Source organism: Paramormyrops kingsleyae, chromosome 20 (genome assembly GCF_048594095.1).
Source record: "Paramormyrops kingsleyae isolate MSU_618 chromosome 20, PKINGS_0.4, whole genome shotgun sequence".
NCBI classification, from domain to species: domain Eukaryota; kingdom Metazoa; phylum Chordata; class Actinopteri; order Osteoglossiformes; family Mormyridae; genus Paramormyrops; species Paramormyrops kingsleyae.
In genome coordinates, this window is record NC_132816.1 from 1,125,343 (window position 1) to 1,139,907 (window position 14,565).

A 14,565-nucleotide genomic window follows, 5' to 3' on the forward strand; every position below is an offset into this window, starting at 1 on the left:
AACTCAGTTCCACAAAGCAGAAGCTTTTGCAAAAACAGCTCTCGACATTGTTTTGTAACGTGGTTCAGTTACTTTTTCTGTATCTTTGGCCACTAGATTCAAGGTGTGAGCTATGCACCTTCTATGAGGGGGGAGAGAGGGATGATCCAGACCTGAGAGAGAATGAGGCTCCATCTGGTCATCTTCATCTGAGTTCTCACTGGCAGCAGCAAAGGCTGACTCTGGTTCACTGTCATCTTCACTTTTAGTTTCATCAAAGTGGACCACTGTCTCTGGCTCTTCAGTATCAATAGCAACATCCATCCCAAAACAATTGAACGCCTTGACAAAATTTGAAGCGTTGTCTGTAACTGTACACACAACCTTGCTGTGGATTTTGAATTCTTTGTTGACATCTGACAATAATTTTGCCAACACATCATGTGCTCCTTTAATACACCGACATGCCAGGACTGCAGAATGTCTCTTAGAAACATCATTTTTGTTCAGCCAGTGGATAGTGATGCCCATAAATGCTTTGTTCACAGCTGACCAGCAATCTGCTGTTGTGCACACAGCATCGATCGCAGAGAATTTAGTTTTAAGTTCACATATGTTTTCTTCAAATTTCTTGTTCAGCAGTGTTTGTACTTTTTTTCTTGATGTCACATTTTTGGATGGCTGCAACCCCTTTATTAAGTTTATGAAAGCTGGGTTTTCCACTTTCCTCAAAGGCTGCAGGTCTCCAACAATATACTGCAAAACCAGGTTGTCCAGCTATCATATGAAAATGGAAGAGGTGTGCGAAACAGGAGAATAACTTTGGCAAATGGAACCACCAATGAAGGTACACTATACTGTCTAAATCCATAGGCATCAATATGGAGTTGGTCTCCCCTTTGCAGCTATAACAGCTACCACTCTTCTGGGAAGGCTTTCCATAAGATTTTGGAGTGTCTGTGGGAATTTTTGCCCACAGGTCTTTTTGTGAGGTCAGGCACTAATGTTGGACATGAAGGCCTGGCTCACAATCTCTGTTATAGTTCATCCCAAAGGTGTTCGATAGGTTTGAGGTCAGGGTTTTGTGCAAACTCACCATGTGTTTATGAACCTTGTTAGAACAGAAAAGGGCCTTTCTCAAATTCTTCCTACAAAGTTGGAAGCACAGAAATGTCCAAAATGTCTTGTGAAAGGAACCAAGTCCCTTAGTGCAGTGAAAAGTGCAGAGTGCAGTGGTGGGGTGCTTTACACCACACTACCCAACGCTTGGTGATGTGAGGCCTGCATGCAGCTGCTCGGCCATGGAAGCCCATTCCATGAAGCTCCTGAAGCATAGTTTTTGTGCTGGAGTTAATGCCAGAGGAATTTTGGAACTCTGCAGTTACCGAGTCAACAGAGCATTAGCGACTTTTATACACTATGCGCCTCAGCATTCGGCAACCCAGCCGTTATGAAGTGGCAGAGCACATAAAGTGACTGACTTTCTGTTCTTCCTAAACACCTTTACTTGCAATAATACCACTTCCACTTGACCGCTGAATATCTAGCAGGAATGAAATTTCATGAACTGTTTTGTTGAAAAGGTGGCAGCCTATGACAGTACCATACTTGAATTCACTAAGCTTTACATAACGACCCTTTCCTTCACAAATGTTTGTAAACCTAGGTGCTTGATTTTATATACCTATGGAAATGGGTCTGAATGAAATGCCTGAATTCAATGATTAACAGGTGTGTACCAAAACCTTTGTCCATATAGTGTATATTGCAAACCTAAACTTTCTGCCACTGATGAAATCGGTATGGCCATGTAGGATTCCATTTGCTAGACTGTACCAAACCTCAGAACATCAAAGCTCTGCAAGCACAGACTTTTCAAAGCTAGTGGCTGATTGCCAGTGGATCCAGTCAGATTTATCACATTTGAAAAACAGGCCTTTAAGCAGCTGTGTACCAAGCAAGGCCCTCAGAACAATGGGCCTATTGGCTCCATAATCAATTCATGAAAGGAAAAAACAAACTCACGCGCAGTCAAAATTCACGTTGCACTAAAACATTTTTAATTTTAGATTTAAAAGCCTGAAAATACAATCAGGGATTTGTTGGTTTTGCACAGTTCAAGTAGGTCACAGTTCAGCCAGCTGAGTACAACTCGGAATTCCTGCAGTGCTGGTTTCCATGGTTACCAGTCAGTCATTGACATCTAGACCAAAAAAAAAAAATCCCAAAAATGTTGAGACAGCGACGGTTTTCCTCTCTCCAACATGGAAGGACTATTTTTATCTAACACTGAATACTGAAACCACCGTGAGTGTGTGGCGGCAGGGGCACAAGTTAGAAGATGAATGAGTACTCATTTTTTTCCTCACATATGATGCTCAATTAATGCAGAGAGCAAATTATGGCAACACTGTTGCAAATATAACCTGGGGGGGGGGGAATATTATGTTCTGGAAATATTCTAATTGGCTACAACGCCTTACAATCTATGAGGAAAAACTCCACTCAGCTCTCAGTTGGGCATAACCAGGAAAAAGTACAGCGCAAAATTAGAGGTGTAATTACAGGCACTTTCTGGGAGCAAATTAATTAGATGTACAAAGAGGTGCCAACACAGCGGAAAAGGCCACCAGGAGACACAGTACAGCGATCTGAACTCTGTTCTTATTCAGGCCCATTCTGACATCATAGGACACCTGGCAATCTTGTGCTTTAAAGACGCAAAAAGGATGAAACCCCAAACATAACTGGGAATCTGGTTAAAGGATCATTCCAGAAGACATGCAGCTCTGATGACTGATTATCCAAGATTAAAAGTGTTAAGCACAGTTTGCGTTGGGAGGCCTCGGAAACAAAAGCACTTTACAGTAACAGGTTTATTTAAACTGTTATTGTTCCAAAGCCCTTTTAAGACTGGTTATTACTGGATTTCCCCTCAAAAATTTACAATTCCCTTTCATAAAAAGGACCTTGCTAGAGTCTGACAGCTATGACATCATTTGCACATGACTGCTGATTGGTGGCCAAAGTTTACTCGCCAATACAGCCCCCAGGAAGAGCGACATTGGGACCCTGGCTTCTTGAACAGCAGGGCACACTCAACTACTAAAATATGCAGCAAGGCACCTGGTCCTCTTTTCAAGGTGGCTCATTTACACACCTTTCTGGTGCTCACTAGAAGCAGAGCCCAAAACCCTGCCTGAACCGGGCCAGGGGGATACAGCCATTTTCTCAGGACTTTCAACAAACAAACCTTTTTGGAAAAGGAAAGTGGAATTGTGAATAAATCTATAAGCCCCTCACTCACCAAAAAAAACAAAAAAACAAAAGCTGCAAGTTCTCTTTGGGAAGCATCACTCTGATGTGTGTGACACAGCAGAAGCGGCTGGGGAACCGAATACCAGGGCATTTTGGCCCCTCCAGCCACTGACACCCCCCAATCCCGGATCTGCCCATCGTCTTCAAGGCGCTTGGGGTCTAAGCCCTTGGCTCCCGAAAGCGGGGTGTTCTGGCATCATGGCTCTGGCGGCCCCGGTGACCCCGAAGCCGATGGGGCCCAATTCCCAAGTTCTGATTACTGGTTACGAAGGACTAGGGCAGGCTTAAGAGGCACTTGCTGTGGTGAGACGCAGAAAACCAGGGACCAGTTTTCCTGGTGTGGGGGGGGGTTCGGACTGGGAAATTACAGAACGTCATAGGCTGCACACTTTGCAATTACCACTCCACATCTGAATTCGACAGTACTACAATTAAAGAGCAAATCCACCATTTTCTTTTTCCCCTGCTCTCAGATTGGTCTATTGATAAAAGGTCATTAATGCACAGCACTGAAGGGCAACTCATGGAGGGACAGGAGCTGATTTAAACCCACAAGGCATTTCAGTTCCCGGGGGGCTGGGGGCTGCGAAGGCGTGCAAGAGCCTGAGAGACTGCTAAGCGCATCTTGGAAAGGGAATTGCCGGAATACCGCGTCTATCCCGGCGGCCTTCTCCGACATGCTGGCCTTTCCTCACACATCATATGCAAAGAACTACCCCGAAAGGATAAGGAACAACATCCCCTCAAAAAAAAAAAAAAAAAACCGGACTCTTAAAGGCTCAAAAGATGAGGGCTCTGCCAGGGGCTACCCCCCCTCCCCCCGACTGCTGGGGTGGGCACAAAACAAGGCATGTGGTGAAGCAGTGAGGCTCAGCAACTGAGTTTCAGAGGCCTATGTCCAGCAGATAAGCACGAGTGCCTCCTATAGGGAGGGCGAGGTATCCAGACCCTGCTAAACTAAATTGCTGAACACGTCAAACTTTAAGGCAGAGAGACGAGGCCCAGAAACTGGCAGACTGCATAACATTAACGGGACTGGATGCCAGGGTTTCAATAAGTAACTGTTCATCACCCCCACACCTCACCCATTTAAAAACAATAAAAATTACACTTACAATGGCATCCATTGACATACTCCAAAACACAGGTAGGCCCACCACACTGGATCAGAAATACAGTAATAGACCGTCAGGAAGCTGACTGCACTTGGGAACACTGACAACAGCGAAGTGCCAGGTAACTGGAGCTTGGTTAATTCTGTTAATTAACTTCAGGCTTTCACAACGTTTTTTCATTTTTTTTCCCAGCCTCATTGCGAGCCTGTAATTTGCAACAGTAAAAACACTTTTATTCCCTTGTTTAAAGGCGGCAAAATTTTTACATACTTCAATCAAAAAAAAAAAACACACTAACAAAAATGAATTTATAATTTGTGTTTCACAATGTTTGAAAGTACCTCTTTGGTGTGGAAGGTACCTTACTGTTGGTACTGTTGGACTAAGAGCAGAAGCTGCACACCTGTGACTTGAACGTGAGCTTCTAACCGTCCCGAAGCCCCCTTTCTCAAGTCCCTTTGGGCGTGGCTGAGGGGGCAGGGCGGGGCCAGGGGGCATGGCATGGGCGGGGCCAGGGGGGCATGGCATGGGCGGGGCCAGGGGGGCATGGCATGGGCGGGGACTCACCTCCCACCATCAGCCTGAAATGCAGTCGAGTTTTGCACTGTGATTTTGCGCTTTCATCCGGTCTCTTTAAAGCAGCATCTCAGTGCAGGACCTTTAAATTATCCATTTACTGACATTTTTCTTTGTTTAAACAAGCGGGAAAAAAGGAGGTGAGTCCCAAAGATGGCGGTTTTTATTCGAGTTCGTTTGGCCAGATGCAGATTGCAGACTCATTTGCTGAAATGAGTTCACCTAAAAACAAAATAAAAATGCACAATGAACAGGAAGGGGGGCAAGACAATCAGAGAAACACAAACAAGGCTGAACGTGCCACTTGGGACCGGAGGCGGCACTCGCCGGGCGTGTTCTGCAGGGGGCATCTCTGACATGCTCTGGGCACTGCCAATCTCGCCTCCTTCCCATTACTCTGTCTGCTTTTTGGAGGTTCCGTACTTTAGTGTTAAAAAGCCCAGCCCACAGTGCCCCCCACAAGCTCTCGGCACAGTCAGGAGGGGTTGGCATTCTCCAGGAGGGGGAGTCCGTCTCGATGCAGTGATGTGTGCCCGGACTCCCTCTTGTAGGTCTTGGGGGGCAGCTTGGGAATGGCCTGGGAGGTGCTCTGCCTGGGGGGGACGGGGGGGCCCGCGGCTCCGCCCGGGGGCTCGCCATCCTGCAGGATGAGGGGCGGCGAGGGCAGGTGCTTGCGGGGCCCGAGCGGGGAGGGCGTCTGCGGCGGGCCACCACAGAATGGCGACGATGGGAAGAAAGTCTGGCTCAGTTCGCTCTTGCGGCCCTGGGGGGGCGGCTGCAGGTTGAGAGGGGAGTTGGAGAAGACGTCCGGCGTTTTCACGGGCTCCCGGGGTGGCAGGCTGGGTGGGCTGTCTGGATCCTCGGACAGCGAGTAGCGTGGCGAGTACACCTTGGTGGTGGGCTGACGGGGTGGGATGGCAGGGGGGCTGTCCAAGTGCTTTGACATGATCTGAGAAAGGGAGAGGGGGGGGGGGGTTTAAATGGTCATTAATCCTTAGAAAACTAGGTCAGGTGTCTGGTCCTCAGGGACTGTGAGACTGCCTCCATGTTTTTGCTCCTACCAGCTGGGAGGGAGCAAAAATGTGGACTGTTTGGCAGGGAGCTGAGGGAGCAAAAACGTTGACTGTCTGGGGGTCCCCCCCATTTACCCCCAAATGGCAAGCAAAGCAGAACATGAATATGGAGATGGTATATAATAGTAATTGTTATTATTAATTATTATTATTATTATTATTATTATTACTACTATTATTATACAGTAAGCCAAGCATCAAACTCCACCTCTCACAGGCGGCAGGGTATGTTCAGGCAGACCTCAATCAGCAGATCTGCTATTTCTATAAAAGAATTCTCAGTGACTGTTAAAGAATTACCACTAACAGGAATGTAACTTAACAGTAGGATGGAATTATTTGATTTACTTAGTAACAAGGACAAATGTGACAAATCCATAATAATTTCAGGCAGGATCCATTCACTCACGTCTTCTACTGACAGAAATCGGCAGAATTAAAAGGCCCCATAAAAAATTGGTCATGATTACAGCCCATTTAAAGGGGCGGCACATCGGTCTTTCATAGAGTAACATTCATATACACAGTGGAGAATCTGAGGCCACAGGAGAGGAGCTTGCTGTACTTTTGAGGGAGACGACTCGGCGGGGGCTGACTCCGGCCGCCTGCGAGGGGGCACGGGGGGTGGCACAGGGGCTTCCTCCACACTCCTGTTGAAGCTGGCCACAGACGACACCGACGAGCATCCTGGGGAGAGAAAGAGGAGGTGTCTCAGCCACTTCTAGGGGAGGCACATGGCAGGGAAGCCCCATGACACACGACAGAGGAGGTTTCCCCATCTCCGGTGCTCTAAACCCAAGAAAGCAGACAAGGAATGACCTCCGCATAGAAAAAGTTGAAATAACCAAGCAGGGCACTACTGGCAGCATAAAGGAGCTCAGCAAAGCTGAATATACTGCTGCCGGGGACATTATCATGCTGGCGTTAAGTCAGGTGGGCCTGAGCCCACTGCTTGGGGAACAAGGCCACGCAGAGAATGGACGGGACCTACGGGAGTGCATGGGGCTGGAGGGGCCCTGGGGCGAGTCGAAGACGCTGCAGATGTCATTGGAGCTGGAGGCCCCCGAGGCAGGCGGCGGTGGCGTGAGCGGCGTGCGCGGCGAGTTGGGCGCAGAGGCCGCGCTCTCAGTCTCACTGTCGGGAATGCGGCTGTAGCTGATTTTGCGGAGCTCGTTCTGCAGCGGCGTAGGGTGACGCATGGCACCGGGCCGTACGGCAGATGGACGTACCCCCGGTGACTTCAGGGTGTAGTGGTACCGTTTGGCCTGTGGGGGGAGCAGGAAAGGGAGAGAGCAGCAGATCAGGGACGAGCGCCATGGTTATTGCTGGAAACACAGCGGCAGGGAGTCACATGATACAAAAAATCCGAGGGGAGGGAGAGCACTCACAAATCGTGGCAGGGTCCGGACGCTGCGAGGCTCTATCTCCAGCGATTTGTTAAACAGGTAGTCGGCAAACTCCTTCTCCATCTTGTCTTCCATGGGGTTCAGATTCTCAAAGAATTTCTGTAGTTTTCAAAACGGTTGGGGGTGGAGGGAATCCAACATGGTCAAAATGTAAACTAGCTATAGCGGTAACTGAATAATCATGAAATATACACAGGAAACTGATGAAAAATGAACAGCAGACTGCCCTCTTAATGCTATAGTGATTCTGACTGACTTGACTGATTCCAATCATTAGCGTCGCACTTCCAGGTTTTAATTATAAACGAGAATAATCCCAGTGCTGACTGACAGACTCACCCTGATGTCGCTCTCGACCCGCAGGCAGTATGGCTGGTTCTGGTACTGTTGGATCTCCCCAGTGATCTCGGCCACTTTCCTTCTCTTGCTGAAGTTGATCAGGTCCTTCCCGTGCCGCTTCAGGAAGTCAGGATTGCCCTCCTCAGTCTTCAGGATATTAGTCAAGTAAATTCCTGACAGGAAGCAATGGAGACCCATGGTCATTAGCTTTTAACATGAAATTCACATTCAAAGGCAGTACAGCACAGCAGGTAGTACTGGGGCCGACCTCTAGGGATTGGAGATTGAATGCCACCCCCTTGCTCTGTGGGTGTGGAGTATGCATTTTTTTTGTTGTGTAGATTGCTTTATGCAGTTCAAAGAGTAAACTGATGTTAACCTCTTAAATTGCCCATAGTGAGTGTGTGTGTGTGTGTGTGATAGACTCCAGGTTACCCCATAAGCCAAAATTCCAAATTTCTCGATTTGGGACATACCAAAAAAAGGCACGCATGGGGGGTTGATAGACCTGAGTTTGGCCAGATACTTCTTGTAGTGGTCTTCACTGAGTTCATGGGCCTCTTCCAGAATTTTCCGCTGTCGACTTGGAATTTGCTGGAGAGGACAGTTCACCGAATGAGACAGGAAGAGATCATGGACTGAACTATGTATGCTGTGTGTAAAACAAGCCCATCCAACTTTCATTCACCACCACCAATGGGAGTGATGGACTCTGGATTACTCATTGTTATTATTATTATACAGTAAGCCAAGCATCAAACTCCACCTCTCACAGGCGGCAGGGTACGTTCAGGCAGACCTCAATCAGCAGATCTGCTATTTCTATAAAAGAATTCTTAGTGACTGTTAAAGAATTAACACTAACACTTTATCAGTTACTCAGGAATGTAAGTTAACAGTAGGATGGAGTTATTTGATATACTTGGTAACTAGGACAAATGTGACAAATCCATAATAACTTCAGACAGGATTCATTCGCTCACATCTTCTACTGACACCAATGGGAGTGATGGACTGTGGATTACTTTGTGCTTCCTGTAAACCATTTTCCCTGGAGGGGGGGAGAGAGATCTTGTACCTCGAATGTATGGTCCAGCCTGTAGACTGGGGACGAGTTCATGGCGCTGACCACCTCTAGCACGCCATTGAAGTTATTGAGCTCCTGAAAGACCTGCAGGATCTCGATGATGCGCATCACCACTGCCACCCTCTCCTCCAGATTCTCTGTCTCCACGATACACCTGGCAAGAGAGATGGCAGTCACAGCTGGTACAAACAATAGTCCCAAAAGGACATTGCCTTTGGACAGGATTGACACTCCCACTCCCCCCCCATTAGACCAAGAAGGGTAACAAAGTAGGAGCGTTCAAAAGCTTTAACGTGTTTCTTGTCAGACATCAAGTAATAAGCTTGTCACACTGCTCTAACATACTTCAATCCACAGCTACAGGTTATTTTTAAAGGGAAGTCTATCCCAAGGAACAATGACCAATGAAAAATACTCAATACACAATCGCTACATTTCTGCAAAGAGTTAGCAAGCCCTACCCAGCCCAGCCCTGAGACTCACTTCTCGAACCACAGCGTGAGGTTGGTGGTATGACGGATCATTCGCAGCAGGTTGGGCGAGTTCAGCTCCTTGTCCTCCTTGGTCCAGACGCTGCCCACCAGCTCGGACGGCTGGACGGCCCTGACGGAAACCAAGATGGGTGGGGTCAAAGGTCAGCGCTAATAAGTCGCTATAGACACTCTGAAGCATGACCTCAGACAATAGGGTCATGAACACCTTCCCTGGTGTATATATGTGAAATCTGTGGGAATGAGGGAAGAATAATCCCTGGGTAAGGCCTTAGCGGAGTGTTCCCACGGCAGCGTGATGTCACAGGGGAAGTGTGTCGCTGTGTCGCGCTTGGGTGCGTGCGTGTGCGTGTGTGTGTGTGTGCGCGTGTATGTGTGTGTGTGTGTGCGTGTGTGTGTGAGAAAGAGAGGAGCCCGGCGGCTCCAGGCAGGAGCAGCTCCCCGGCTGGACTCCACAATCCTCATTGTTTCAGCTCCCGAACAATGGGGAGCTTAACAAAAAGAGCTGGCGATTCAAATACCAAGGTTAAGATTTCACCAAGAAAGCCTGGGAAATAAGAGCATAAAATAAATTCCATGCAAAAATGTGTCCCAATAGCACATACAGAAATGCAAATGGCAGGGAGGGAAAACTGCCAGCCCATTCCTCAAAATGGTCTCTTCATCCTGGAAATTTTACTGTAACCTTTTTACAGATTAGAACAGTAATCCACTGATGAATTTCCCCCTGGGACCAATAATTAATGAATGAATGAATGAATGAATGCCCTCCCTTCCTAAAAGCTGCGGAGATGCCTGCGGCAAAGGAGGTATCTGTGATTACAGTCAACCAGATCCAGCGCTTTCACTGATAGCCTGCATTAATCACGGTCGGGTGTGGAGGCAGCAGCAAAGGATCGGCACCTGTAGAAGTCAGACTCGAGCAGCGTGAGCTGCCGGGCGATCTCGATGGGGTGCAGGGTCATGAGGTCGAACTGCTCCATCTGGCCCTGCTTGATGATGTGCCACTCGATGGGCGGTGGCGAGCTCTCGAAGGTGATATTATGGCTGGGCCCGTTAGCCTGCGCCTGCTTCTTCCTCTGGATGATCTTGGTGATTGACTCCACCCACTTCCTCATAGCCTTCCCTGACGGAACAACAGGAGTGTGCTTCAGAGGACACATGCGGTGAGCAACCCGGGAGAAACATTACGCTGGGGCTGGGGTGTGATCTGAGGCTGCAAGTCAGTTGACATGGCAGCTGGGAACAAAGATTATATCATTGCCTGGCAAAAGCATTAGGACTTGGGCCGTTTACTAAAACTATAGTCCATAGGGCTACAGTAAAATTCTCTTCAGGTTTGGACCTGTCTGACAAGAGCTGTTAATCTTCCAGTAGATGAGGAGCTGTCAGTGAATCAGGCAGGAGCCATGTGGCTACTACACAGTAGGTAGTGCTATTTGGGGGAAGGCAGCTGCAAACGAGTACCTCGGACAGTGCCGATGAACTCCTCCAAGCACCTAAGCAGCTCAGGGTCTCTCTCGAAGTCGTAAAAGTGGTGCTCCACCCAGTGCCGGCACACGTTCAAGACTCTGCAGGGACAGACAGAGATGTGACACTAATGACAGCGACAGACAGACTGCCTGCTGCCTGGCATGACCCAGATAGGAAAATATAAGCTGGCTGGTTTAAGCAGTATCACAGAGGCCTTGTCCTCTTCCAAGAATATCAGCACTATAAAAAGGCCCTTAAACACATACTTGATCTGGTGTTTACGCAAAAATGCTACAATCGCATACTCCCCAGTGCAGAGAGACATGTTTGGTAAAAAGCTCACAGCTTTAAAGGACTGGTGATTCATGCAGTGCTGGAGGCCACACTCCATTCAGAGGGAGGCCCAGGGATGGAAGATGAGGAGGTACCTGAGCTGGACTGGCTGGACGTATTCCTTACGGAAACGTTTAAGCTCAGCACTGAGAGGCTGGTCCCCGTTTTCCATGGCAAACTGGTCGGCCTCCAGTGGTTTGGGCTCTGGTATGTCGAACCTGGAATGCACACAGGGTATTAGAGCCTAAGGCAGAACATTAGCCAGACATCACCGGCTTTGTGAACCTTCTCAGCATCTCCTAAGTGAGATGCTCCATGTTACACATGGCAGCAGCCCACTCACCTTTCCATCAGGAGGTCCAGCAGCTCCTGCGGCTTACAGAACGAACGGTATGTTGTCAAGAAGGTCCTCACGAAATTCGGATCTGCAAAAACATTGTTCGGTTGATAAAAATGATAAAATGTTAAATTTGGGGTTTAAGCACAATTATCACAAGAAGATACAAGTAGATTTCCTAACAATTTATTTATGACATGTACATACCGCACAGCAGTTTCTAGCACTGTTGCACTATTTTGCACTTTCGAATTACATGCCAAATTGCATTTCTTTTGTCCAAGTACAACCAGGCTAACCAGAAGCCATGGCTGACAGGGGAAGTCCGCCGGTTGCTGAGGACCGGAGACAATGCCTTCAGAACTGAGGATGAATCTGGCCTGAGAACAGCAAGAGCCAACCTGTCTAGGGGCATCAGGAAAGCAAAAAAAAAAAAAAACACACCAAAAGTACACACACCAGATAACCTCCCATTTCGGGAACAGCAGAGATGCACAGAGCCTACGACAGGGCATTCAGGTCATCACGGACTACAAGCCAGCGCCACAGAGCTGTGAGAGCGACACCTCTCTGCTCAATAACCTGAACAACTTCTTTGCACGCTTTGAAGCACAAAACAACACCCGACCACAGAAAACCCCACTGCCTCCGCATGACCAGACTCTGTACCTGTGTGCTGCCAGCGTGGGAAAGACTTTCTCCACCATCAACACCCGGAAAGCAGCAGGACCAGACAACATCCCTGGTAGAGTGCTGAAGGACTGTGCAGAGGAGCTGAAGGATGTCTTTACAGACATCTGTAACACCTCCCTGAAGCAAGCCATTGTACCATCATGTTTCAAAGCTGCCACCATCATACCTGTGCCAAAGAAATCATCACCATCCTGCTTCAATGACTACCGTCCTGTGGCACTGACGCCCATCATCATGAAGCACTTCGAACGGCTAGTCATGTCACACATCAAATCCATCCTCCCCCCCACCCTGGACCCCTTCCAGTTCGCTTACAGAGCTAAACGATCCACAGAGGATGCAATCTGCTCTGTCCTCCACCCAGCTCTCACTCACCTGGACAGGAAAGATTCATATGTGAGAATGCTGTTCTTAGATTTCAGTTCAGCATTCAACACCATAATACCACAACAACTCATCTGCAAACTTGCCAAACTGGGCCTCAGCACCTCCCTCTGCAACTGACTGCTAGACTTTCACAGCCAAAGGTCAGCAGTACGCGTCGGCAACAACACCTCGAGCAGCATCACTCTGAGCACAGGGGTCCCAAAGAACACGTGGGAAAAAGTGGTCCGATCCAAAGAGAGAAAGAAACGTCGTCGCCTTCAAGCTTCAACATGCTTGTGGCAGAACAGTCGGGAGATACTGACATGGTTTGTGAAACTCAAAATCATAATGCTAATGTCTTGACAGCATTAGAGATGACTTGTGCATTAACAGAAAAATGGCTTTTGATTGACAAAAGTAACTTAATTAGCACTCATTTCATTGCATCTACTGCTGTATGCTGTACTGTTGTGCATTTGATAAACTACGGTCTACTTATCGCAGTATCAGTGCAATTCATTGCCCCGTTTACATTAGGAAAACTGTACATTGCTGCAAATGCAGTTTTAACATCTGCCATAGCACAGAGAAACACACATTTAATGCTTGGCAGTCAATCGTGGACATTGTGTGGGATCATAAATGAAAATGTTTGCCTTGGAAGCCCTACGAAGGCAGTGGGCTGAAACACTGACCACCGTTCATACGGCGTATTGCTAAAAAGACATTGATTCTGTTTTATAGTATATGGCTACTTTAAATGTTTTCAGTGTTTGATACCCGAAATTCAGTTCAGATAATTTGGCCTTCTTGGAGACCTTGGAGGGGGTACCCATGCTGGGGGACTTTGACATTTACACGGGTAACGACAATGAGATCTGGGATGGTGCTGGGAGGCACAGCCTGTCAAATCCCAACCTGAGCAGTGCTGTGTTACTGGGCTTCTGTGCTAACCAAAGTTTGTCTGTAATTAATTTCATGTTTGGGCATAAGTATGTTCATAACTGCACCTGGCACCAGAGCACCTTAGACCACAGCTCAAGTATTGATTTTGCAATCATAGTATCACATCTGCGACCATAGGTCTTGGAAACTTATGGGAAGACAGGAGCTGAGCTGTCATAATCACCATCTGGTGGAAAGTTGGATCATATGCTGTGGTGACTGACAGATCTGGTACAGCCAAACCAATAGTGAATGTCTGGCAGAAAGACTTTACCCCTAAAAATAGGACTTTCTTAAATGCAAAGACATTACTACACACTCACATTCATGTGCTGCAGAAAGGTGCGCAAAATAGCCGTGTGAGCACACAAATTTCAGAAACAGGATGACAGGGGAAGGTTCATTAATAATCATGATGGAAGCACTACTTGATCCTTGTGCTACTGTGATGTAAGTGATCTTCGCACTATGCTGCTTTTGGGAGATGCCTCTTCTGTAGTGCAAAAAAAGTATTTCTTATTGCTAGCTATGGGACCAATGGCCAAGACTCTGAGTTAGCTTACTAGCCAAGTAAAAAGCAATATTATCCTTAGAGATGCACGATATATCGATAAATATCGGTTTTGGCCAATATTTTAAAAAAATAAAGATACTGGCAGCATTCTGGGCCAATATTGCCAGCACATATTTAAACATCAGCACCAGAGCTAAAGATACAACTAGTAAAATAACGGAGATTATTGCATTGGACGCTTAGCCTTTTTCCGCTGTGAAGGACGAGGGATTAAGCATGGGAGATGCAAAACGTTCGTAGGTTAAACTTCGTATGTAATTTCAATCAAAACTACTGCACCCCAGAACAATGAAGGATAAACAAATTGTTTTTGTAGGTATTTGTTAGTTACTGGGAGGGATAGATTGTGATCGAAATGGGATGCAGCCTTTTATTTACATTTTATTTATATGACCTGCAACATTTACAACTCATTATTCAATCAGGCCAGCAGATCTTTCGCTTTCTGCAGAATAAAAAC

The 14,565-nt window shown here is 47.3% G+C and overlaps 1 protein-coding gene across 1 annotated transcript in view; it reads right to left on the minus strand.

The window, feature by feature from the left end:
• Window positions 1-2,016: 2,016 nt before the first annotated feature.
• The window catches only part of LOC111836934 (son of sevenless homolog 1-like), a 39,498-nt gene continuing 26,949 nt past the window's right edge, over window positions 2,017-14,565 (minus strand). The window contains exons 11-22 of the mRNA XM_023798634.2: window positions 11,534-11,615; window positions 11,286-11,408; window positions 10,852-10,955; window positions 10,288-10,510; window positions 9,377-9,496; window positions 8,885-9,047; window positions 8,283-8,400; window positions 7,807-7,979; window positions 7,450-7,566; window positions 7,053-7,326; window positions 6,627-6,748; window positions 2,017-5,937 (exon numbers count right to left, since the gene is read on the minus strand). Of these exons, the coding sequence (XP_023654402.1) occupies window positions 5,464-5,937; window positions 6,627-6,748; window positions 7,053-7,326; window positions 7,450-7,566; window positions 7,807-7,979; window positions 8,283-8,400; window positions 8,885-9,047; window positions 9,377-9,496; window positions 10,288-10,510; window positions 10,852-10,955; window positions 11,286-11,408; window positions 11,534-11,615 (2,093 nt within the window). The 3' untranslated portion in view covers window positions 2,017-5,463. The remainder of the gene's footprint in view (window positions 5,938-6,626; window positions 6,749-7,052; window positions 7,327-7,449; window positions 7,567-7,806; window positions 7,980-8,282; window positions 8,401-8,884; window positions 9,048-9,376; window positions 9,497-10,287; window positions 10,511-10,851; window positions 10,956-11,285; window positions 11,409-11,533; window positions 11,616-14,565) is intronic.